This window comes from Phyllobates terribilis, unplaced genomic scaffold, assembly GCF_046119375.1.
Source record: "Phyllobates terribilis strain yellow unplaced genomic scaffold, ASM4611937v1 Scaffold_2__4_contigs__length_985480577, whole genome shotgun sequence".
Classification (NCBI taxonomy): Eukaryota; Metazoa; Chordata; class Amphibia; order Anura; family Dendrobatidae; genus Phyllobates; species Phyllobates terribilis.
The window spans coordinates 984,233,237-984,255,828 of NW_027362762.1; the positions used below are offsets into that span (position 1 = coordinate 984,233,237).

The 22,592-nt window shown below is 54.1% G+C and overlaps 1 protein-coding gene across 1 annotated transcript in view; it reads left to right on the forward strand.

Annotated features, from left to right (window-relative positions):
* The window catches only part of WDR4 (WDR4 tRNA N7-guanosine methyltransferase non-catalytic subunit), a 30,240-nt gene that overhangs the window by 1,705 nt on the left and 5,943 nt on the right, over positions 1–22,592 (forward strand). The window contains exons 2-11 of the mRNA XM_073668830.1: positions 232–310; positions 2,004–2,066; positions 2,144–2,284; positions 5,166–5,322; positions 5,392–5,504; positions 5,696–5,756; positions 11,795–11,896; positions 12,204–12,268; positions 12,434–12,614; positions 14,108–14,177. Of these exons, the coding sequence (XP_073524931.1) occupies positions 243–310; positions 2,004–2,066; positions 2,144–2,284; positions 5,166–5,322; positions 5,392–5,504; positions 5,696–5,756; positions 11,795–11,896; positions 12,204–12,268; positions 12,434–12,614; positions 14,108–14,177 (1,021 nt within the window). The 5' untranslated portion in view covers positions 232–242. The remainder of the gene's footprint in view (positions 1–231; positions 311–2,003; positions 2,067–2,143; positions 2,285–5,165; positions 5,323–5,391; positions 5,505–5,695; positions 5,757–11,794; positions 11,897–12,203; positions 12,269–12,433; positions 12,615–14,107; positions 14,178–22,592) is intronic.

Sequence of the window (22,592 nt, forward strand, 5' to 3'; positions counted from 1 at the left end):
CTCTCTCGTCCCCCCCTCTCGTCCCCCCCTCTCGTCCCCCCCCCTCGTCCCCCCCTCTCGTCCCCCCCCTCTCGTCCCCCCCCTCTCGTCCCCCCCTCTCGTCCCCCCCCTCTCGTCCCCCCCTCTCGTCGCCCGTTCTCCCCCGTCCCTCTCTCGTCGCCCGTTCTCCCCCGTCCCTCTCTCGTCGCCCGTTCTCCCCCGTCCTCACCATCTCCTTCCTCTTTCTCGCAGGTCTCACCGTGATGCTGCGGCTGAGGTGCGGGATGTTGGCAGTGGCCGGGGGCAGCCGTCTTGTGGGGGGCGGCATCAGGTACTCGTCCCTCCCTGTGTTGGTAGCATCAGGGCTGGTTTGGACCCCCAGTGCTGACGCTCTGCTCCTGCACAGACACATTCACGGTGCAGTCACTGCGCTGACAATATCCGAGCCATATCGGAGAAGATCGGAACATCTGCAGCTCACACCGGGTGACGTGCTGCCGAGAACAGTATAATGGACCCCACATAGTCCTCCATACAGTATAATGGACCCCACATAGTCCTCCATACAGTATAATGGACCCCACATAGTCCTCCATACAGTATAATGGACCCCACATAGTCCTCCGTACGGTATAATGGACCCCACATAGTCCTCCATACAGTATAATGGCCCCACATAGTCCTCCGTACGGTATATTGGGCCCCCGCGCAGTCCTCCGTACGGTATATTGGGCCCCCGCGCAGTCCTCCGTGCGGTAGATTGGGCCCCCGCGCAGTCCTCCGTGCGGTAGATTGGGCCCCCGCGCAGTCCTCCGTGCGGTAGATTGGGCCCCCGCGCAGTCCTCCGTGCGGTAGATTGGGCCCCCGCGCAGTCCTCCGTGCGGTAGATTGGGCCCCCGCGCAGTCCTCCGTGCGGTAGATTGGGCCCCCGCGCAGTCCTCCGTGCGGTAGATTGGGCCCCCGCGCAGTCCTCCGTGCGGTAGATTGGGCCCCCGCGCAGTCCTCCGTGCGGTAGATTGGGCCCCCGCGCAGTCCTCCGTGCGGTAGATTGGGCCCCCGCGCAGTCCTCCGTGCGGTAGATTGGGCCCCCGCGCAGTCCTCCGTGCGGTAGATTGGGCCCCCCCGCGCAGTCCTCCGTGCGGTAGATTGGGCCCCCCCCGCGCAGTCCTCCGTGCGGTAGATTGGGCCCCCCCCGCGCAGTCCTCCGTGCGGTAGATTGGGTTCCCCCCCGCGCAGTCCTCCGTCCGGTAGATTGGGCCCCCCCCCGCGCAGTCCTCCGTCCGGTAGACTGGGCCCCCCCCCGCGCAGTCCTCCGTCCGGTAGACTGGGCCCCCCCCCGCGCAGTCCTCCGTCCGGTAGACTGGGCCCCCCCCCCCCCCCCCCCGCGCAGTCTTCCGTCCGGTATACTGGGCCCCCCGCGCAGTCCTCCGTCCGGTATACTGGGCCCCCCGCGCAGTCCTCCGTACGGTATACTGGGCCCCCCCGCCCAGTCCTCCGTCCACTGTGGTTCTACGTCAGTATTATAGTCACTACAATGTTGTCACTGATTTAAAAAAAATAAATAGATACTCGCCTCTCCTCTGGCCCCCGCTGCTCTACTGCCCGGCACATCGTGGTGCGATGAAGTGACGTCATTTCGCCCACTGGCTGAGACGTCAGACGCTGAGGGAGCATGGTGGGGGGAGGGAGCAGACGGCTGCCCTCCTCCATCATTGCTTTGCTGTGCAATGTCAGACCGAGGGGTCCCCGGAGCTAGCGAATCACAGGCCCCATCGTGACCGCTACTAGCAGCATGCAATTGACTGAGCAGTTACCCAGTTTGCACCCCCATAACGCGGGCCCTGGGTAGGAGCCCCCACCCCCCCGGGTAGGAGTGATTCGCCTGCCCCCCATACCGGGTAGGAGCCCCCCATCCTGTGTAGGAGTCCCCCGGGTAGGAGTCCCCCATCCCAGGTAGGAGCCCCCCATCCCTGGTAGGAGCCCTCTGCGTCTCACCCTTTCCTGACTATTTCTTGCCGTTTCAGGACCGATGAGCCGTTTTTCACATTTGACTGTGGCTCTCTGGAGCGGGGGCCCCCGGCTCAGCGGTGAGTGGTCCCTGTGGCGGTGGGATGTGGATGTTTGTAGCCGGGGTTGTGACGTCCTGTGTGTTGTTGCCCGGCAGGCAAGACCCATCCACCGCGGCCTCAGAGAAGATCTTGGCTGTGGCTTTCTCCTCCTCCGGTGACTTCTTCGCTCTCACTGATGACAGTAAAAGACTTGTCCTGTTCAAGACGTCTCCGAACTGGGAGATGATCAGTGTCCGGTGAGAAGTCTGTGAGTGCAGATGTGGGAGGGTTTTGGGGTTGCAGTAAGCATGTTTTTGGGAAGGGTCAGGGGCTTCTGTGGGAGGGATGTGGGTGAAGTCAGGCCCTCTGTAGGGAGGGTTTGGGGGTGGAGGTTCCCCTTTGTGGGAAGTGTGTGGGTGGAATTGGATGTTTGTGGGAGGGAGTTGGGGGGTGGGTCTCTGGGAGGGCTTTGGGGGTGCAATCGGGCCTTCTGACAGCTGTGTGGGTGTAGTTGGGTCTGAGTGGGATGGCTTTGGGGTGTGGGTGAAGTCAGGGGTCTCAGTGCAAGAAGTTTGGGATATGTGGGTGCAGTTTGGCCTTTTGGGGGAGTCAGGGTCTCTGTGAGGGGTGTGTGGGTGGAGTCAAGGTTTCTGGGGGGGGGTTGGGGCGAGGTCAGGATCTCTGGGAGGGGTTTGAAGGTGGAGTTGTGCCCTCTGTAGAGGGTGTGGGTGGGGTCCGGGTCTTGGTAGGGAGTGTGGGTGGAGTCAGGGTCTCTGGAGGGGGTGTGGATTAGGTCAGGGTCTCTGGGAGGGGGTTGTGGGCGGGCTCAAGGTCTCTGTGGGAGGAGGTTGTGGGTGGGCTCAAGGTCTCTGTGGGAAGGAGTTGTGGGTGGGCTCAGGGTCTCTGTGGGAGGGGGTTGTGGGTGAGCTCAGGGTCTCTGTGGGAGGGGGTTGTGGGTGGGCTCAGGGTCTCTGTGGGAGGGGGTTGTGGGTGGGCTCAGGGTCTCTGTGGGAGCGGGTTGTGAGTGGGCTCAGGGTCTCTGTGGGTGGAGTCGGGGGTTGTGGGTGGGCTCAGGGTCTGTGTGGGAGGGGGTTGTGGGTGGGCTCAAGGTCTCTGTGGGAGGGGGTTGTGGGTGGGCTCAGGGTCTCTGTGGGAGGGGGTTGTGGGTGGGCTCAGGGTCTCTGTGGGAGGGGGTTGTGGGTGGGCTCAGGGTCTCTGGGAGGGGGATGGGGGTGGGCTCAGGGTCTCTGTGGGAGGGGGTTGTGGGTGGGCTCAGGGTCTCTGGGAGGGGGTTGTGGGTGGGCTCAGGGTCTCTGTGGGAGGGGGTTGTGGGTGGGCTCAAGGTCTCTGTGGGAGGGGGTTGTGGGTGGGCTCAAGGTCTCTGTGGGAGGGGGTTGTAGGTGGGCTCAAGGTCTCTGTGGGAGGGGGTTGTAGGTGGGCTCAAGGTCTCTGTGGGAGGGGGTTGTGGGTGGGCTCAGGGTCTCTGTGGGAGGGGTTTGTGGGTGGGCTCAGCGTCTCTGTGGGAGGGGGTTGTGGGTGGGCTCAAGGTCTCTGTGGGAGGGGGTTGTGGGTGGGCTCAAGGTCTCTGTAGGAGAAGGTTGTGGATGGGCTCGGTCTCTGGGAGGAGGTTGTGGGTGGACTCAGGGTCTCTGTGGGAGGAGGTTGTGGATGGGCTCAGGGTCTCTGGGAGGGGGCTGTGGGTGGGCTCAGGGTCTCTGTGGGAGGGGGTTGTGGGTGGGCTCAGGGTCTCTGGTAGGGGGTTGTGGGTGGGCTCAAGGTCTCTGTGGGAGGGGGTTGTGGGTGGGCTCAAGGTCTCTGGGAGGGGGTTGTGGGTGGGCTCAAGGTCTCTGTGGGAGGGGGTTGTGGGTGGGCTCAAGGTCTCTGTGGGAGGGGGTTGTGGGTGGGCTCAGGGTCTCTGTGGGAGGGGGTTGTGGGTGGGCTCAGGGTCTCTGTGGGAGGGGGTTGTGGGTGGGCTCAGGGTCTCTGTGGGAGGGGGTTGTGGGTGGGCTCAGGGTCTCTGTGGGAGGGGGTTGTGGGTGGGCTCAGGGTCTCTGTGGGAGGGGGTTGTGCGTGGGCTCAGGGTCTCTGTGGGAGGGGGTTGTGCGTGGGCTCAGGGTCTCTGTGGGAGGGGGTTGTGGGTGGGCTCAAGGTCTCTGTGGGAGGGGGTTGTGGGTGGGCTCAGGGTCTCTGTGGGAGGGGGTTGTGGGTGGGCTCAGGGTCTCTGTGGGAGGGGGTTGTGAGTTGGCTCAGGGTCTCTGTGAGGGGTGTGTGGGTGGAGTCAAGGCTTCTGGGGGGATTTGGGGCGAGGTCAGGGTCTCTGGGAGGTGTTTGAAGGTGGAGTTGTGCCCTCTGTAGAGGGTGTGGGGGTGGGCTCAAAGTGTCTCTAGGGTGTGGGGGTGGGCTCAGTGTCTCTAGGGTGTGGGGGTGGGCTCAGTGTCTCTAGGGTGTGGGAGTGGGCTCAGTGTCTCTAGGGTGTGGGAGTGGGCTCAGTGTCTCTAGGGTGTGGGGGTGGGCTCAGTGTCTCTAGGGTGTGTGGGGGGGCTCAGGATCTCTGTGGGAGGGGGATGTGGGTGGACTCAGTGTCTCTGTGGGAGGGGGATGTGGGTGGGCTCTGTCTCTGTGGGAGGGGATTGTGGGTGGGCTCAGGGTCTCTGTAGGAGGTGTGGGTGGGCTCAGGGTCTCTGTGGTAGGGGGTTGTGGGTGGGCTTAGGGTCTCTGTGGTAGGGGGTTGTGGGTGGGCTCAGGGTCTCTGTGGGAAGGGATTGTGGGTGGGCTCAGGGTCTCTGTGGGAAGGGATTGTGGGTGGGCTCAGGGTCTCTGTGGGAAGGGATTGTGGGTGGGCTCAGTGTCTCTGTGGGAAGGGATTGTGGGTGGGCTCAGGGTCTCTGTGGGAGGGGGTGTGGAGTGGGCTCAGGGTCTCTGTGGGAAGGGTTGTGGAGTGGGCTCTGGCTGCTCTTTATCCCCCGGGTCCCCTCTTTGGGGGTTGTGGAGTGGGCTCTGGCTGCTCTATATCCCCCGGGTCCTCTCTTTGGGGGTTGTGGAGTGGGCTCTGGCTGCTCTATATCCCCCGGGTCTCCTCTTTGGGGGGTGTGGAGTGGGCTCTGGCTGCTCTATATCCTGGGTCCCCTCTTTGTGCAGGTGGCTGAGCCGTCGCTGCACCGCTCTCGTCTTCTCACCCTGTGACAGCCGGCTCCTGGTGGCGGATAAGTCTGGAGACGTTTTCTCTTTCCCTGTGAAGGCGGCGCAGGAGGACGGGCGCCTGGAGCTGGGGCACCTCTCCATGTTACTGGACCTGGTAATTGGGGGGCAGTTCGGATGGGGTCACCGACTGCTTCGCTGCCTCCTCTCACCTCTCCTCCTACAGGCGGTGACTCTGGACGGACGACACGTCATCACCTGTGACCGTGATGAGAAAATCCGAGTCAGCCAGTGGGGGGCGCCACACGTCATCACTTCATTCTGCCTAGGACATACTGAGTGAGCTGTCACCCCAAGTAATGAGGGCGAGGGGTCTCTGGGAAAAGCTCTATAGGGGCTGGGTCTGGGTGGCCAGTAATGGGAGGGGCTTCTAGGTGGACCCTGTGGGAATTTGCAGAATGGGTGACAGGTGACTTTTTGGGGGACTGATGGTCAGTAATGGTCGTCCGCTTATGTGTCTTATGTTCCAGGTTTGTGTCACAGCTGGCATTGCCAGAGGGTCAGGAGAAGCTGCTGCTGTCCGGATCAGGAGTAAGTGACACCTGACGACACATCCCCCACCCCGTGTGCCTGGTGCCTGCGCCCCACCGTTTGTGCGCGGCGCCTGCGCACCACCCTGTGTGCCCGGCGCCTGCGCACCACCCTGTGTGCCCGGCAACCTTCTCCTGTCGCCCCTTACTTCTCGTCTGCTGTTCCTGCCTAGTAATACCTGCTGCGCTCTCTTGCCAATTGCTTATTCAAGAAGGCAGACTGGCCCTGCATCCCAGCACATACTGTACTTCCTATATATCCACATCTGGCTTAAAGAGAACACGTTTGCTGAGGCACTTGTGAAATTGATTCTGTGTCCAAAATATTCACGGTGTCTCACCAGATAAACATGGCAAGAGGACTGAGCAGGAGACGGGTCAGCTATGCCAGATAGTCAAACAAACATGCTCTTTGTTCAGTTGCACTACAACACCTAATTTCCATATCTCTCTGCTTCATATATGTCCTAACTGCTGTTTCCTTTCATCTTTTCTGCCCTTTGACATATTCTACACAGTCTCTGTACATCAGTCCCTCTCTCCTGCCCTCTACCATGGACAACACTGAGACCTTACTGACTTTTCTCAGTCACTACCACCATACAGCTCACAAAACCCTCACACAAATCACTGAACCACCTGCTCTTTCTCTTCTGTCTCCTCCTCCTAGTTTGACATCTCCCCCAACCCTGGACCCCCACACACTAGTATACATAACTCTCATCCTGCTGCACACAGAATTCCTGCCGATCTTATAAACATTCATTGCTTGCCTTCTCCTGTCTCTTTTAACTTTGCCCTTTGGAACTCGTGCTCAGCCCGCAATAAACTCCTCAATATCCAAGTTTTCTTCCTTTCAAATTCCCTTAACCTTCTGGCTCTCACTGAAACCTGGATCGAGCAGTCTGACCCCACCGCTGCAGCTGCTCTCGTATGACAGGAGAACAGACAGGGTGGAGGTGTTGGTTTGTTCCTTTCACCACAATGTGCTTTCCAGGTCATCTCCCTGGTTCCCTCACTTATGTTTCCTTCCTTCGAAGTCCACAACGTTAGACTCTTCCAGCCCTTCTCCCTGTGAGTGGCGGTTGTGTATCGCCCTCCAGACACCTCCCATCAGTTTCTGGATCACATTGCCACCTGGCTTCCACACTTTCTGTCCTGTGATATTCCCACTCTCATCATGGGGGATTTTAACATCCACATTGATAAGCCGCTTTCCCCATCTGCCTCTCATCTTCTTTCTCTAACCGTCTCATAGCTTACTAACTCTCCTACGCATGAAGACGGGAGTACTCTGGACCTGGTATTCTCACGTTTCTGCTCGCTGCATGACTTTACTAACTCCCCTCTCCCGCTCTCTGACCACAACCTTCTTTCCTTCTCTGTCAAGGACTGTTTCCTCACCCGGGACACCCCCACTTACCATACACACAGAAATCTACATGCCATTAATACCCAGCAACTTATGAACAATCTACGGTCATCTTTAGCCCCATCTTCTCGCTCTCCTGTCCAGACTCAGCATTGTGTCTCTATAACACCACATTGCGGAGCGCCCTGGATGAAGCAGCACCTTCTACACACAGAATGACCCGGCATAGACGGCAGCCCTGGCACACGATGCAGACATGTTTTCTCCAGCGCTGATCAAGGTGCGCTGAGCGTCTGTGGAGAAAGTCACTCTTGGCAGAAGACTTCATCCACTATAAGTTCATGCTCAAAACTTTTAACTCTGCCCTCCATCTGACTAAACAAGTCCACTTCACCACCCTCATCACATCTCTAACCAGCAATCCGAAATGACTCTTTGAAATGTTCCACTCCCTCCTGAGCTCTAAAGTACAGACCCCGGTCACCAACCTAAGCGCTGCCGATCTGCCACTTATTTCCTACAAAAAATCCATCAAGACATTTTTGCACAATCCCCTCAGAGTCTGGATCCCCTTCCTTCCCGCACCTCAAGTTCACTTTCCATCTTCGAGCCTGTCACAGAAGAAGTAGTGACCAGACTCCTTGTTTCTTCTCGCCCTACAACCTGCAACAGTGACCCTATTCCCTCACGTCTCCTTCAGTCCCTTTCCCCAGCGGTCACCACCTAACTAAAATATTTAACCTCTCTCTTTCTTCAGGTATCTTTCCTTTCTCTTTTAAACATGCAATCATAACCCCTTTACTTAAAAAGCCATCCCTGGACCAGAACTGTGCTGCTAACTACAGACCGGTTTCTAACCTTCCTTTCATCTCTAAACTCCTGGAACGCTTGGTCCACTCCTGTCTAATCCGCTATCTCTCAGATAACTCTCTCCTCGACCCTCTACAATCTGGTTTCCGCTCCTTATACTCCACTGAAATTGCCCTCACTAAAGTCTCTAATGATCTACTAACAGCTAAATCTAATGGTCACTGCTCCCTGCTGATTCTCCTGGATCTCTCTGCTGATTCTCCTGGATCTCTCTGCAACATTCGACACTGTGGATCACCAGCTCCTCCTCACTATGCTCCGCTCTATAGGCCTCAAGGACACCGTTCTCTCCTGGTTCTCCTCTGTGACGGGGTATGCGGCAGAGCAAGAAGAGACCACCGGACTAAGAACGATCCAACGGGATTTATTAAGGCAGGCAGCATACCAAATCAAAAATCCATGTTATTCCTAAAGTCCATAATAAGTCCACAATCACCGACGGGTGTGAAGTCTTGCCGCAGCTAAGAGCCCCCACACTTCTTCCTCCAGAGATCTCCCAACACAACACTGGTCACGCATAAGTCCATTGTCTTGGGCTACCAGGAACAGCCCAAGGGTAGGGGAGGAGAGGTTTCCCCCCTCCTAGTCGATGGTTTAGTCCATGGCATGGCTCCGATGTGTCTATAAAGATGTGTACTGTGAGTTCTCCCCCTGCTTAAGAGAACAATGGGGAGTCCTCTAGCGGTATTGACACAAGCCCAAGTTAAATTATGGTGAGGAGCAAAGATCTGGGAAAGGGCATGGGTACTTACATCACATCATGACATTTTATACAGAAATGCAGGACAGGGAAAACTATGTACCATGACATCCTCCTACCTCTCTGACCGCTCCTTCACTGTATCTTTTGCCAGCTCCTCTTCCTCTCCTCATCCCCTTACTATCGAGGTTCCGCAGGGCTCAGTCCTAGGCCCCCTCCTCTTATCTCTATACACTGCCCCTATTGGACAAACAATCAGCAGATTTGGGTTCCAGTATCATCTCTATGCTGACGACACCCAATTATACACCTCTTCCCCTGATATCACCCCTACCCTAATACAAAATACCAAGGATTGTCTGTCTGCTGTCTCTAACATCATGTCCTCCCTCTATCTTAAACTGAATCTCTCCAAAACTGAACTTCTTGTGTCGCCCCCCCCCCCTCTACTAACCCAATTCTAGCTAACATCGAAATTACCTTGGAGGGTTCAACCATAACTCCCAGCAGCACGCCCGCTGCCTTGGGGTCATATTCGACACTAACCTTTCCTTTACTCCCTATATCCGATCACTCACTCGCTCTTGTCACCTGCATCTTAAAAACATCTCCAGAATCCGATCTTTTCTCACTTTTGAAACTGCTAAAACTCTGTCGCTCTTATTCACTCTCGTCTGGACTACTGAAACTCTCTACTGATCGGTCTCCCTCTTACTAAACTTTCTCCTCTCCAATCCGTCCTGAATGCGGCAGCCAGGGTCGTATTTCTGTCCAGCCGCTTCACCAATGCCTCCACCTTGTGCCAGTCATTACACTCATTACCCATTAGCTACAGGGTCCGATATAAACTCATCGCTCTCACCCACAAAGCTCTCCACAGTTCTGCACCACCTTATACAGTGCAGACCAAAAGTTTGGACACACTTTCTCATTTAAAGATTTTTCTGCATTTTCATGACTATGATAATTGTACATTCACACTGAAGGCATCAAAACTATGAATTACCACATGTGGAATTATATACTTAACAAAAAAGTGTGAAGCAACTGAAAATATGTCTTATATTCTAGGTTCTTCAAAGTAGCCACCTTTTGCTTTGATGACTGCTTTGCACACTCTTGGCATTCTCTTGATGAGCTTCAAGAGAGGTAGTCACCGGAAATCGTCTTCCAACAATCTTGAAGGAGTTCCCAGAGATGCTTAGCACTTGTTGGCCCTTTTGCCTTCACTCTGCGGTCCAGCTCACCCCAAACCATCTCGATTGGGTTCAGGTCTGGTGACTGTGGAGGCCAGGTCATCTGGCATAGCACCCCATCACTCTCCTTCTTGGTCAAATAGCCCTTACACAGCCTGGAGGTGTTTGGGGTCATTGTCCTGTTGAAAAATAAATGATGGTCCAACTAAACGCAAACCGGATGGAGTAGCATGCCGCTGCAAGATGCTGTGGTAGCCATGCTAGTTCAGTATGCCTTCAATTTTGAATAAATCCCCAACAGTGTCACCAGCAAAGCCCCCCCACACCATCACACCTCCTCCTCCATGCATCACAGTGGGAACCAGGTATGTAGAGTCCATCCGTTCACCTTTTCTGTGTCGCACAAAGACACGGTGGTTGGAACCAAAGATCTCAAATTTGAACTCATCAGACCAAAGCACAGATTTCCACTGGTCTAATGTCCATTCCTTGTGTTCTTTAGCCCAAACAAGTCTCTTCTGCTTGTTGCCTGTCCTTAGCAGTGGTTTCCTAGCAGCTATTTTACCATGAAGGCCTGCTGCACAAAGTCTCCTCTTAACAGTTGTTGTAGAGACGTGTCTGCTGCTAGAACTCTGTGTGGCATTGATCTGGTCTCTAATCTGAGCTGCTGTTAACCTGCGATTTGTGAGGCTGGTGACTCGGATAAACTTATCCTCAGAAGCAGAGGTGACTCTTGGTCTTCCTTTCCTGGGGCGGTCCTCATGTGAGCCAGTTTCTTTGTAGCGCTTGATGGTTTTTGCAACTGCACTTGGGGACACTTTCAAAGTTTGCCCAATTTTTCGGACTGACTGACCTTCATTTCTTAAAGTAATGATGGCCACTCTTTTTTCTTTACTTAGCTGCTTTTTTCTTGCCATAATACAACAGTCTATTCAGTAGGACTATCAGCTGTGTATCCACCAGACTTCTGCACAACACAACTGATGGTCCCAACCCCATTTATAAGGCAAGAAATCCCACTTATTAAACCTGACAGGGCACACCTGTGAAGTGAAGACCATTTCCGGTGACTACCTCTTGAAGCTCATCAAGAGAATGGCAAGAGTGTGCAAAGCAGTCATCAAAGCAAAAGGTGGCTACTTTGAAGAACCTAGAATATAAGACATATTTTCAGTTGTTTCACACTTTTTTGTTAAGTATATAATCCCACATGTGGTAATTCATAGTTTTGATGCCTTCAGTGTGAATGTACAATTTTCATAGTCACGAAAATACAAAAAAAATCTTTAAATGAGAAGGTGTGTCTAAACGTTTGGTCTGTACTGTATCTCCTCTCTCATCTCTATTGCCCTACATGTGCCCCCCGTTCTACAAATGACCTAAGACTAACATCCCCCATAATCCAAACCTCGCACCTCCGTCTTCAAGACTTCTCTCGTGATGCGGCAGTTTTCTGGAATGCTCTACCCCTGACGATCCGACTGATGCCTAGCCCCCACGTCTTCAAAAGTGTTTTAAAAACCCATCTGTTTAGACAAGCCGACCACCTCAACCCACCAACCTAACTCTCCCCTGTTCCCTCCTAAATATTAATCTTAATCTGCCCCCTGCGTATTCATCTGTCTCCACATCCTCCATGTACGGTATCTGCCCTTAGACGGATACCGGCTGATGACCGTGTTCTACCTATTGTGTCCCCCATTTCCATATACATTGTAGCTTGTGAGCGGCCGGACCCTCACTGCCCCTGTAACTGTGAAATGTGATACATTGTATTGTTTATATTGTCTGTATATGTCCCTACTTAATTGTAAAGAGCAGCGGAATATGTTGGTGCCATAGAAATAAAAATTATTATTATGTTCCCTGCCCCTTAGACGCATTTTTTTCTTCCCTTTTAGGATGGGACGCTGCGTCTCTGGAGGTACGAGACCGGACAAGAGCTTCAGAATTGTAGGATCAGCAGCATCCCGAGGCCTGAAGATGGTCTCCTAGAGGTCAAGGTGAGAGCGCGGGGGGGTCCCCCCGGAGTGTGGCGCTGGGGTCCCCCCGGAGTGTGGCGCTGGGGTCCCCCCGGAGTGTGGCGCTGGGGTCCCCCCGGAGTGTGGCGCATGGGGGGTCCCCCCTGGAGCATGGCGCGTGGGGGGTCCCCCCTGGAGCATGGCGCGTGGGGGGTCCCCCCCGGAGTGTGGCGCTGGGTGGGTCCCCCCGGAGTGTGGCGCGGGGGGCCCCGGATCCTCTTCAGGTGATGGGGCATTTGAAGCTGGGATCCTCCTTTTTTAGTTACTAGTGAGATCTTGTTTCTTTCAGGGATCTGCAGTCTCCAGGATCCGCTGCTGCCCCAGAGGAGAACAAGTAGCCGTGCTGTGCGATGGGTGAGGAGCTGGGGGGTCTGATGACTTCTGATGCTGGTGTTGTGGGCGGGGTGTGGTCAGGTGGGGGTGTGGTCAGGTGACCCCTGATGGAGGTCCGGGATGGGGCGCAGTGTAGGCTTGTTGTGCAGTGTATATTGGCCGGTGACCACATCTTCTGTTTTCTAGTGTTCCTGGAATCTACCTGTTCTCGATCTTGGCCGGTCCGCGTCTTACCCACCCGCTATATGTCGCCCTCCCGTATGTTCCTGTGGACCTGGATTTTGAGGACTCTTCTTCCCTCTGGGTGTTTTCTGCCATCAAGGGAAACTCTATAGAGCTTCTCCAATATAGAGAGCACAAATGGCAGGTCAGACATCACTGGGGTGTGGGGTGACAACGTGCTGTGCGGGAGGAGCGGAAAACGTACTGTGGGCTGGCCTGCGTCCTGGGCCAGTGGGGGGGGAGCCGGGCCGGCCTGCGTCCTGGGCCAGTGGGGGGGGAGCCGGGCCGGCCTGCGTCCTGGGCCAGTGGGGGGGGAGCCGGGCCGGCCTGCGTCCTGGGCCAGTGGGGGGGGAGCCGGGCCGGCCTGTGTCCTGGGCCAGTGGGGGGAGCTGGGCTGGCCTGCGTCCTGGGCCAGTGGGGGGGGAGCCGGGCGGCCTGCGTCCTGGGCCAGTGGGGGGGGAGCCGGGCCGGCCTGCGTCCTGGGCCAGTGGGGGGAGCCGGGCCGGCCTGCGTCCTGGGCCAGTGGGGGGGGGAGCCAGGCCAGCCTGCATCCATGGTGTCACCCGGCTCTCCCGGCGTCCATGGTGTCACCCGGCTCTCCCGGCGTCCATGGTGTCACCCGGCGTCCATGGTGTCACCCGGCTCTCCCGGCGTCCATGGTGTCACCCGGCTCTCCCGGCATCAGGAGCGGTCGCAGAATGTGTCACTACTAAGCTGTATCCCAGCTTCACGCTTGTCAGTGCATCGGGAAAGCTGGGTTACACCTCAGTACCATGTGCGCCTTGTGTCAGGGCAGCCCCGGGTCTGCTGTCTCCTACACACAAGCTCCCATATTACACTACAGTGCATTTGATAACTGTTGTAAGAAGGAGACCTAAATTATTCAAGTTGGAAAGTTCCCAGGACAATTTTGGGCTCTAATTGAGATACCACCCCAACTCCTTCTCCCCCACTGCTAGACAGAGCTGTAACGCAATTCTGAGATTCTACCTGTCCACAGCCACCACTAGGGGGAGCTCCCTGTATACAGAAATACAGGATAAGATTCTGTCTGCAGTCACCACTAGGGGGAGCTCCCTGTATACAGAGATACAGGATAAGATTCTGTCTGCAGTCACCACTAGGGGGAGCTCCCTGTATACAGAGATACAGGATAAGATTCTGTCTGCAGTCACCACTAGGGGGAGCTCCCTGTATACAGAGATACAGGATCAGATTCTGTCTGCAGTCACCACTAGGGGGAGCTCCCTGTATACAGAGATACATGATCAGATTCTGTGTGCAGCCACCACTAGGGGGAGCTCCCTGTATACAGAGACTCATGAGATTGTCTGCAGCGGTGCACGTTACTTGTCCGGCGCACCCTCCTTTACGTGTAGGAGCGTCTGGCTGCAGCACGTCTCCTGTGTGAACACCGCCTGATGCATCGGCCCTTTATGTTGCCGGTCGCTGAGGTTTGCTCCTTCGGGCACCTGCCGTCACCCAGCTTTCCCGGGACCAGATATTTGTGAAGTGTCACTTCTCTAGAGTTCCTCCTCCTGTAGTGGGATGAGGAGGGGGCTGGGGACTCCGTGCTTGGGCCGTGGGTGGGAGTCATGTGGGCGGGGCCATCTCTGACCACCTGTGTGTTCTGTGCAGCCGGCGCCCAGAGACCACCGCACCAAGAAGCTGTCAGAGGTGATCGGGGAGAGCTGGGAGCAGATGGGAGGTAAGCACCGCTCACTTGTCAGCAGAGGCTGAGGCCCGGAGGATGAGGCCGTGACCTTCGTCTTAAAGGGAATGTGTCATCAGAAACCTAAAGAGCTGAACTCGAACATAAAAGGATGTACAGCGGGCAGGGCTTCATGCTCTGCGCAAGTAAGGTGGTGGCCTCCCTATTCTCTTTACCTGGTTGTGGCCTCCCTTTTCTCTTTACCTGGTTACTGCCTCCCTTTTATTTTTGCCTGGTTGCGGCCTCCCTTTTCTCTTTGCCTGGTTGCGGCCTCCCTTTTCTCTTTGCCTGGTTGCGGCCTCCCTTTTCTCGTTGCCTGGTTGCGGCCTCCCTTTTCTCGTTGCCTGGTTGCGGCCTCCCTTTTCTCGTTGCCTGGTTGCGGCCTCCCTTTTCTCGTTGCCTGGTTGCGGCCTCCCTTTTCTCGTTGCCTGGTTGCGGCCTCCCTTTTCTCGTTGCCTGGTTGCGGCCTCCCTTTTCTCGTTGCCTGGTTGCGGCCTCCCTTTTCTCGTTGCCTGGTTGCGGCCTCCCTTTTCTCGTTGCCTGGTTGCGGCCTCCCTTTTCTCGTTGCCTGGTTGCGGCCTCCCTTTTCTATTTTGCCTGGCTGTGGCCTCCCTCTTTTTTCCCTGGTTGCGGCCTCCCTTTTCTCTGAGCTGGACATTACATCCATTTAGTTCCCATGCCTGGGTGTCCATTATCCGTGCTCAGCCCTTCTCGGTCCTTATTCACATTATGTCACTTGATAAATGGTAAGCTTTTATTATTGAAGGTTAGGACTGTCCTGATTAGGGTCACCGTGACGTGGTGGGATGGCTTTTAGATGTTTTGATTGTTTCCTTAGCACCCTACCTTATTTTCATGCATTATTGTGGTTTATTTGCTGCAGGGGATTCGCTTCTTTTGGTTTTGTGCTTTAAATGTATTTTATTCTTTACGTTTTCTCCTATTAATAATAAGGATGAAAAATCCGCAGCCTCCCCCCCGGCCTCGGCGCCTCCTTCACACTCCTATCTGCTGCTCTTCAGGAAACAACACGTGTACATTAGCTGCACTCGGCAGCCTCACACACCATTGAGGCATCTACTGGGCATGTGCAAAGTGCACAGGAGGAGGAGGAGGTGGGCTGGGATAACACCAGATCCACCTTTCACAATAGGTGAGATCACAGCTCACCTCCTCCTGTACAATGACTGATAACACCTCTATATACAGTAGATAACACAGGATCCAATATTAATAGGTGAGATCGCAGCTCACCTCCTCCTCCTGTACAATGACTGATAGCAGCTCTATATACAGTAGATATCACTTATTGTGAAAGGTGGATCATGTGTTATCTACTGTATATAGAGGTGTTATCAGTCATTGTACAGGAGGAGGAGGAGGTGAGCTGTGACATTGTCTATTGTGAATGGTGGATCCTGTGTGATCAGCTGTATATAGAGGCGTTATCAGTCATTGTACAGGAGGAGGAGGAGGAGGTGAGCTGTGACATCGTCTGTTGTGAATGGTGGAACCTGTGTTATCTGCTGTATATAGAGGTATTATCAGTCATTGTACAGAAGGAGGAGGTGAGATGTGATATCATCTATTGTGAATGGTGGATCCTGTGTTATCAGCTGTATAGAGAGGTGTTATCAGTCAGTGAGTTCCTGCCTATGATGATATGGAGCCGTACAGGATGTGTGGGTCTCGAAAACCCAGGTTGTCAGTGTGAAAATTGTTGTTTTGTTTAATAAAGATCTAAAAAATCATTGGCAAAAATACAAATAACAGAAAAGCCTGATTTACACAATGGAGTCCTGGAATATTAGTGTGAGGGGGCCTCCGGCTCCCCGCGTCGGGCCTCCGGCTCCCCGCGTCGGGCCTCCGGCTCCCCGCGTCGGGCCTCCGGCTCCCCGCGTCGGGCCTCCGGCTCCCCGCGTCGGGCCTCCGGCTCCACGCGTCGGGCCTCCAGCTGAATGCCGGAGTCACTAAACCTCTGGATGTCTGTCCAGCCTCTGGGTGAAGACTCTGCTTCCTCCCATTGCTTCTCGTGTTTCCATGTGTAAATGAGAATAAGGATGACCCCTCTACGGTGAGACCACCCTGCAGATACGTGTCGACAGCTATTACGTCTCCTCTCAGCCTTCTTTTTTTGAAAGCGAATAGGTTACTTTCTGATGACACATTCCCTTTAATAATCTATTTTAGGGCAGGTCTAGGTCATGGTGGGCGGAAGTCAGTTCACTTCTCTATTACAGCCCCTGGGGTAGATGCTTCTCTCCTCCAGCGGTGGATGACTGTGGTGGACCCTGTGTGGATTCTTCCCTCCTCCAGCAGTAGATGAACTATGGAGGCCCCTGGGGTGGATGCTTCTTGTGGTTCCCACGGATGACTGTGATGGCCCCTGAGGTGGATCCTTCCTTGGTGGATGCTTCCTTCTTTTAGCGATGGATGACTGTGATGGCCCCTGAGGTGGACCCTTCCTTCCTGACTAGGGTGGCCCCTGGGGTGGATGCTTTCTTCTTCTAGTGGTGGATGACTGTGATTGGCCCTTGTGGTGGATCCTTGCTTCTTGACTAGGGTGGCCCCTGGGGTGGATGCCTCCTTCCTCTAGCGGTGGATGACTGTGATGGCCCCTGAGGTGGACCCTTCCTTCCTTCCTTGGTGGATGCTTCCTTCTTTTAGCGATGAATGACTATGATGGCCCCTGAGGTGGATCCTTTCTTCCTGACTAGGGTGGCCCCTGGGGTGGATGTCTCCTTCCTCTAGTGGTGAATGACTGTGATTGGCCCTTCTGGAGGATCCTTGCTTCCTGACTAGGGTGGCCTCTGGGGTGGATGCCTCCTTCCTCTAGTGGTGGATGACTGTGATTGGCCCCTGAGGTGGATCCTTTCTTCCTGACTAGGGTGGCCCCTGGGGTGGATGCCTCCTTCCTCTAGTGGTGGATGACTGTGATTGGCCCCTGAGGTGGACCCTTCCTTCCTGACTAGGGTGGCCCCTGGGGTGGATGCTTTCTTCTTCTAGTGGTGGATGACTGTGATTGGCCCCTGAGGTGGATCCTTTCTTCCTGACTAGGGTGGCCCCTGGGGTGGATGCCTCCTTCCTCTAGTGGTGGATGACTGTGATTGGCCCCTGAGGTGGATCCTTTCTTCCTGACTAGGGTGGCCTCTGGGGTGGATGTCTCCTTCCTCTAGTGGTGGATGACTGTGATAGGATCCACCTCAGGGGCCAATCACAGTCATCCACCACTAGAGGAAGGAGGCATCCACCCCAGAGGCCACCCTAGTCAGGAAGAAAGGATCCACCTCAGGGGCCAATCACAGTCATCCACCACTAGAGGAAGGAGGCATCCACCTCAGGGGCCACCCTAGTCAGGAAGCAAGGATCCTCCACAAGGGCCAATCAGTCATCCACCACTAGAGGAAGAAAGCATCCACCCCAGGGGCCACCCTAGTCAGGAAGCAAGGATCCACCTCAGGGGCCAATCACAGTCATCCACCACTAAAGGAAGGAGACATCCACCCCAGGGGCCACCCTAGTCAGGAAGAATGGCCCCTGAGGTGGATCCTTGCTTCCTGACTAGGGTGGCCCCTGGGGTGGATGTCTCCTTCCTCTAGTGGTGGATGACTGTGATTGGCCCTTGTGGTGGATCCTTGCTTCCTGACTAGGGTGGCCCCTGGGGTGGATGTCTCCTTCCTCTAGTGGTGAATGACTGTGATTGGCCCTTGTGGTGGATCCTTGCTTCCTGACTAGGGTGGCCCCTGGGGTGGATGTCTCCTTCCTCTAGTGGTGAATGACTGTGATTGGCCCTTGTGGTGGATCCTTGCTTCCTGACTAGGGTGGCCCCTGGGGTGGATGTTTCCTTCCTCTAGTGGTGGATGACTGTGATTGGCCCTTGTGGTGGATCCTTGCTTCCTGACTAGGGTGGCCCCTGGGGTGGATGTCTCCTTCCTCTAGTGGTGGATGACTGTGATTGGCCCTTGTGGTGGATCCTTGCTTCCTGACTAGGGTGACCCCTGGGGTGGATGTCTCCTTCCTCTAGTGGTGGATGACTGTGATTGGCCCTTGTGATGGATCCTTGCTTCCTGACTAGGGTGGCCCCTGGGGTGGATGTCTACTTCCTCTAGTGGTGGATGACTGTGATTGGCCCTTGTGGTGGATCCTTGCTTCCTGACTAGGGTGGCCCCTGGGGTGGATGTTTCCTTCCTCTAGTGGTGGATGACTGTGATTGGCCCTTGTGGTGGATCCTTGCTTCCTGACTAGGGTGGCCCCTGGGGTGGATGTTTCCTTCCTCTAGTGGTGGATGACTGTGATTGGCTCTTGTGGTGGATCCTTGCTTCCTGACTTGGGTGGCCCCTGGGGTGGATGCTTTCTTCCTCTAGCGGTGCATAACTGTGGTGGCTCCTGGGGTGGATGCTTCTTGTGGTTCCCATGGGTGGTAGGTAATGTTTCCGGTTTCCCATGTAAGGGAACGTTTCCGCACGCCCCCCCCACCACCACTCCATGGTCATGTTTCTCTCTAAAGGTTAATGTCCTTCACTGATGCCAACTGTTGCTTCCTGAGTGAAAAAACACGGTTTTAGTTAATATTCAAATGAGGGTTATGTGCTCTGGGAGTTTTAAAGCACTTCCCAAGCCTTTGCCTCCCTTTCGCTGTTCCCTGGCTTAGGGCACAGACAGCCATATAGATCGAAGCGACCTCTGAACGCAGTGCATGGATTGACTGGTGACCCGACCGTGATGGCTGCATAGAAATACATGAAGCTGTCATCCTCGGGTCGGGAGAGCCAGTCCGTGCACGGTGTTCCCAGCTCAGTCCGATATACATGGCCGTCTGACAGCACCCATGGGTAGAGAAAGCTGGGGCTGGGCGGGGAACGGCTCTTAGGAGGCAGAAACTTAGGAAGTGCTTTGACACCACCAGAAGCACGTATCCCTCATTTGCATATTAACCCCTTAACGACATGCGCCGTAAACTTATGGTGCAAGTCTGAAGTGGGTGTATGGAAGCGGATTCACCACCCCAGCTGGCCCCATACTTGGCAGGTGATGGCTGGTGTACTTGTACTTGGCAGGTGATGGCTGGTGTACTTGTACTTGGCAGGTGATGGCTGGTGTACTTGTACTCGGCAGGTTATGGCTGGTGTACTTGTACTCGGCAGGTGATGGCTGGTGTACTTGTACTCGGCAGGTGATGGCTGGTGTACTTGTACTCGGCAGGTGATGGCTGGTGTACTTGTACTCGGCAGGTGATGGCTGGTGTACTTGTACTCGGCAGGTGATGGCTGGTGTACTTGTACTCGGCAGGTGATGGCTGGTGTACTTGTACTCGGCAGGTGATGGCTGGTGTACTTGTACTCGGCAGGTGATGGCTGGTGTACTTGTTCTCGGCAGGTGATGGCTGGTGTACTTGTTCTCGGCAGGTGATGGCTGGTGTACTTGTACTCGGCAGGTGATGGCTGGTGTACTTGTACTCGGCAGGTGATGGCTGGTGTACTTGTACTCGGCAGGTGATGGCTGGTGTACATGTACTCGGCAGGTGATGGCTGGTGTACTTGTACTCGGCAGGTGATGGCTGGTGTACTTGTACTCGGCAGGTGATGGCTGGTGTACTTGTACTCGGCAGGTGATGGCTGGTGTACTTGTACTCGGCAGGTGATGGCTGGGGTACTTGTACTTGGCAGGTGATGGCTGGGGTACTTGTATTCGGCTGGTGTACTTGTACTTGGCAGGTGATGGCTGGTGTACTTGTACTCGGCAGGTGATGGCTGGTGTACTTGTACTCGGCAGGTGATGGCTGGGGTACTTGTACTTGGCAGGTGATGGCTGGTGTACTTGTACTTGGCAGGTGATGGCTGGGGTACTTGTACTTGGCAGGTGATGGCTGGTGTACTTGTACTCGGCAGGTGATGGCTGGTGTACTTGTACTCGGCAGGTGATGGCTGGGGTACTTGTACTCGGCAGGTGATGGCTGGGGTACTTGTACTTGGCAGGTGATGGCTGGGGTACTTGTACTCGGCAGGTGATGGCTGGTGTACTTGTACTTGGCAGGTGATGGCTGGTGTACTTGTACTCGGCAGGTGATGGCTGGGGTACTTGTACTTGGCAGGTGATGGCTGGGGTACTTGTACTTGGCAGGTGATGGCTGTGTGTTACAGCCAGGACCCGCCTCTAACAATTGCGAGTGGAGTCGAGACAGCAATTGTTAACCTGTTAGATGACGCTGTCAAACTCTGACAGCGGCATTTAACACGCACCGACATGGGTGTGCGTGGTACCACGTGACCATCTGCGTGCCCATGACATGATGGCGACTCGCCGGTGGGTTGCTAGGACTGCCGGAGGGGGTGGTTGAACACCTTCGTTCTTATCATTACGGAGCTCTCTTGAAATCCAGCCGATGGTCGGGCTTTAAATGAGACCGTGATTTCTGCTACAGTCGGGAAAATAAGTATTTGATCCACGGCCGATTCTGTAAGTTTTCCACCTACACAGAGTGGAGAGATCTGTGATATTTATCGTAGGTCACTTCATTTGTGAGAGACAGAATCGAACAATAATATCCATCACATTTTATGATTTTACATAATTAATTAGCATCTTATTACATGAAATAAGTATTTGATACAATAGAAAAACAGGACTTGGGTTTCTGTACCAAAAATTTTGTTACAATTACAGAGGTCAGACGTTTCCTGCAGTTACTGACCAGGTTTGCACACACTGCAGCAGGGATTTTGGCCCCCTCCTCCATACAGATCTTCTCCAGATCTTTCTGGTTTCGGGGCTTTCGCTGGGCAACATTGAGTTTCAGCTCCCTCCAAAGATTTTCTATTGGGTTCAGGTCTGGAGACTGGCTAGACCACTCCAGGACCTTGAAATTCTTCTTACGGAGCCGCTCCTTAGTTGCCCTGGCTGTGTGTTTCGGGTCATTGTCATGCTGGAAGATCCAGCCACGACCCATCATCCATGCTCTTACTGAAGGAAGGAGTTTGGTGGCCAAAATCTCGTGATAAATGACCCCATCCATCCTCCCTTCAATACAGTGCAGTCATCCTGTCCCTTTGCAGAAAAGCACCCCCCAAAGCATGGTTTCCCCCACCATGCTTCACGGTTGGGACGGTGTTCTCGAGGTTGTACTCATCCTTCCTTCAAACACAGCAAGTAGAGTTGAAACCAAAAAGTTATCTTTACCATCTCCCATGTTTTCTGGATCATTCAAATGGTCATTGGCAAACTTAAAACGGGCCTGGACATGTGCTGGCGTGAGCAGGGGGATCTTGGGAGCCCTGCAGGATTTTAATCCATGATGGCGTAGTGTGTTACTAATGATAATGTTTGAGACTGTGGTCTCAGCTCCCTTCATGTCATTCACCAGGTCCTCCCGTATAGTTCTGGGCTGATCCCTGACTGTTCTCAGAATCATCCTTACCCCACGAGTCGAGACCTTGCATGGAGCCCCAGACCGAGGAAGATAGATTGACAGTCATCTTGTGTTTCTTCCATTTTCTAATAATTGTGCCAACAGTTGTTGTCTTCTCACCAAGCTGCTTGCCTATTGTCCTGTAGCCCATCCCAGCCTTGTGCAGGTCTAGAATTTTGTCTCTGGTGTCCTTAGACAGCTCTTAGGTCTTGGCCATGATGGAGAGGTTGGAGTGTGATTGAGCGTGTGGACAGGTGTCTTTTATAGAGGTAACGAGTTCAGACAGGTGCAATTAATGCAGGTAGTAAGTGCAGAGTAGGGGGCCTTCTTAACCCATTGACCCCCAAAGGCTGTTTGCACGTTATTGACCAGGCCAATTTTTACAATTATGGCCACTGTCACTTTGCGGTAATTACTCTGAAGCTTCTACGGATCCCCCTGATTCTGAGACTGTTTTTTCGTGACATATTGTACTTCATGATAGGGGTAAAATTTATTCAATGTGACTTGCCTTTATTTGTGAAAAAATCGGAAATTTGGCAAAAATGTTGAAATTTTCATGCTTTTAAATCAGAGAGATATGTCACACAATTAATAAATAACATTTCCCACATGTCTACTTTACATCAGCACAATTTTGGAACCCCAAAAAATTTTGTTAGGGAGTTATGAGGGTTAAAAGTTGACCAGCGATTTCTCATTTTTCCAAAAAAATTTACAAAAACATTTTTTTAGGGACCACATCACATTTGAAGTCACTTTGAGGGGTCTATATGACAGAAAATACATAAAAGTGACACCATTCTAAAAACTGCACCCCTCAAGGTGCTCAAAACCACATTCAAGAAGTTTATTAACCCTTCAGGTTCTTCACAGGAATTAATCCAATGTGAAAGAAAAAAATGAACTTTTTTTCACTAAAATTTTACTTTAGACACCAATTTTTCTATTTTCACAAAGGTAACAGGAGAAATTGGACCACAAAAGTTGTTTTGCAGTTGCTCCGG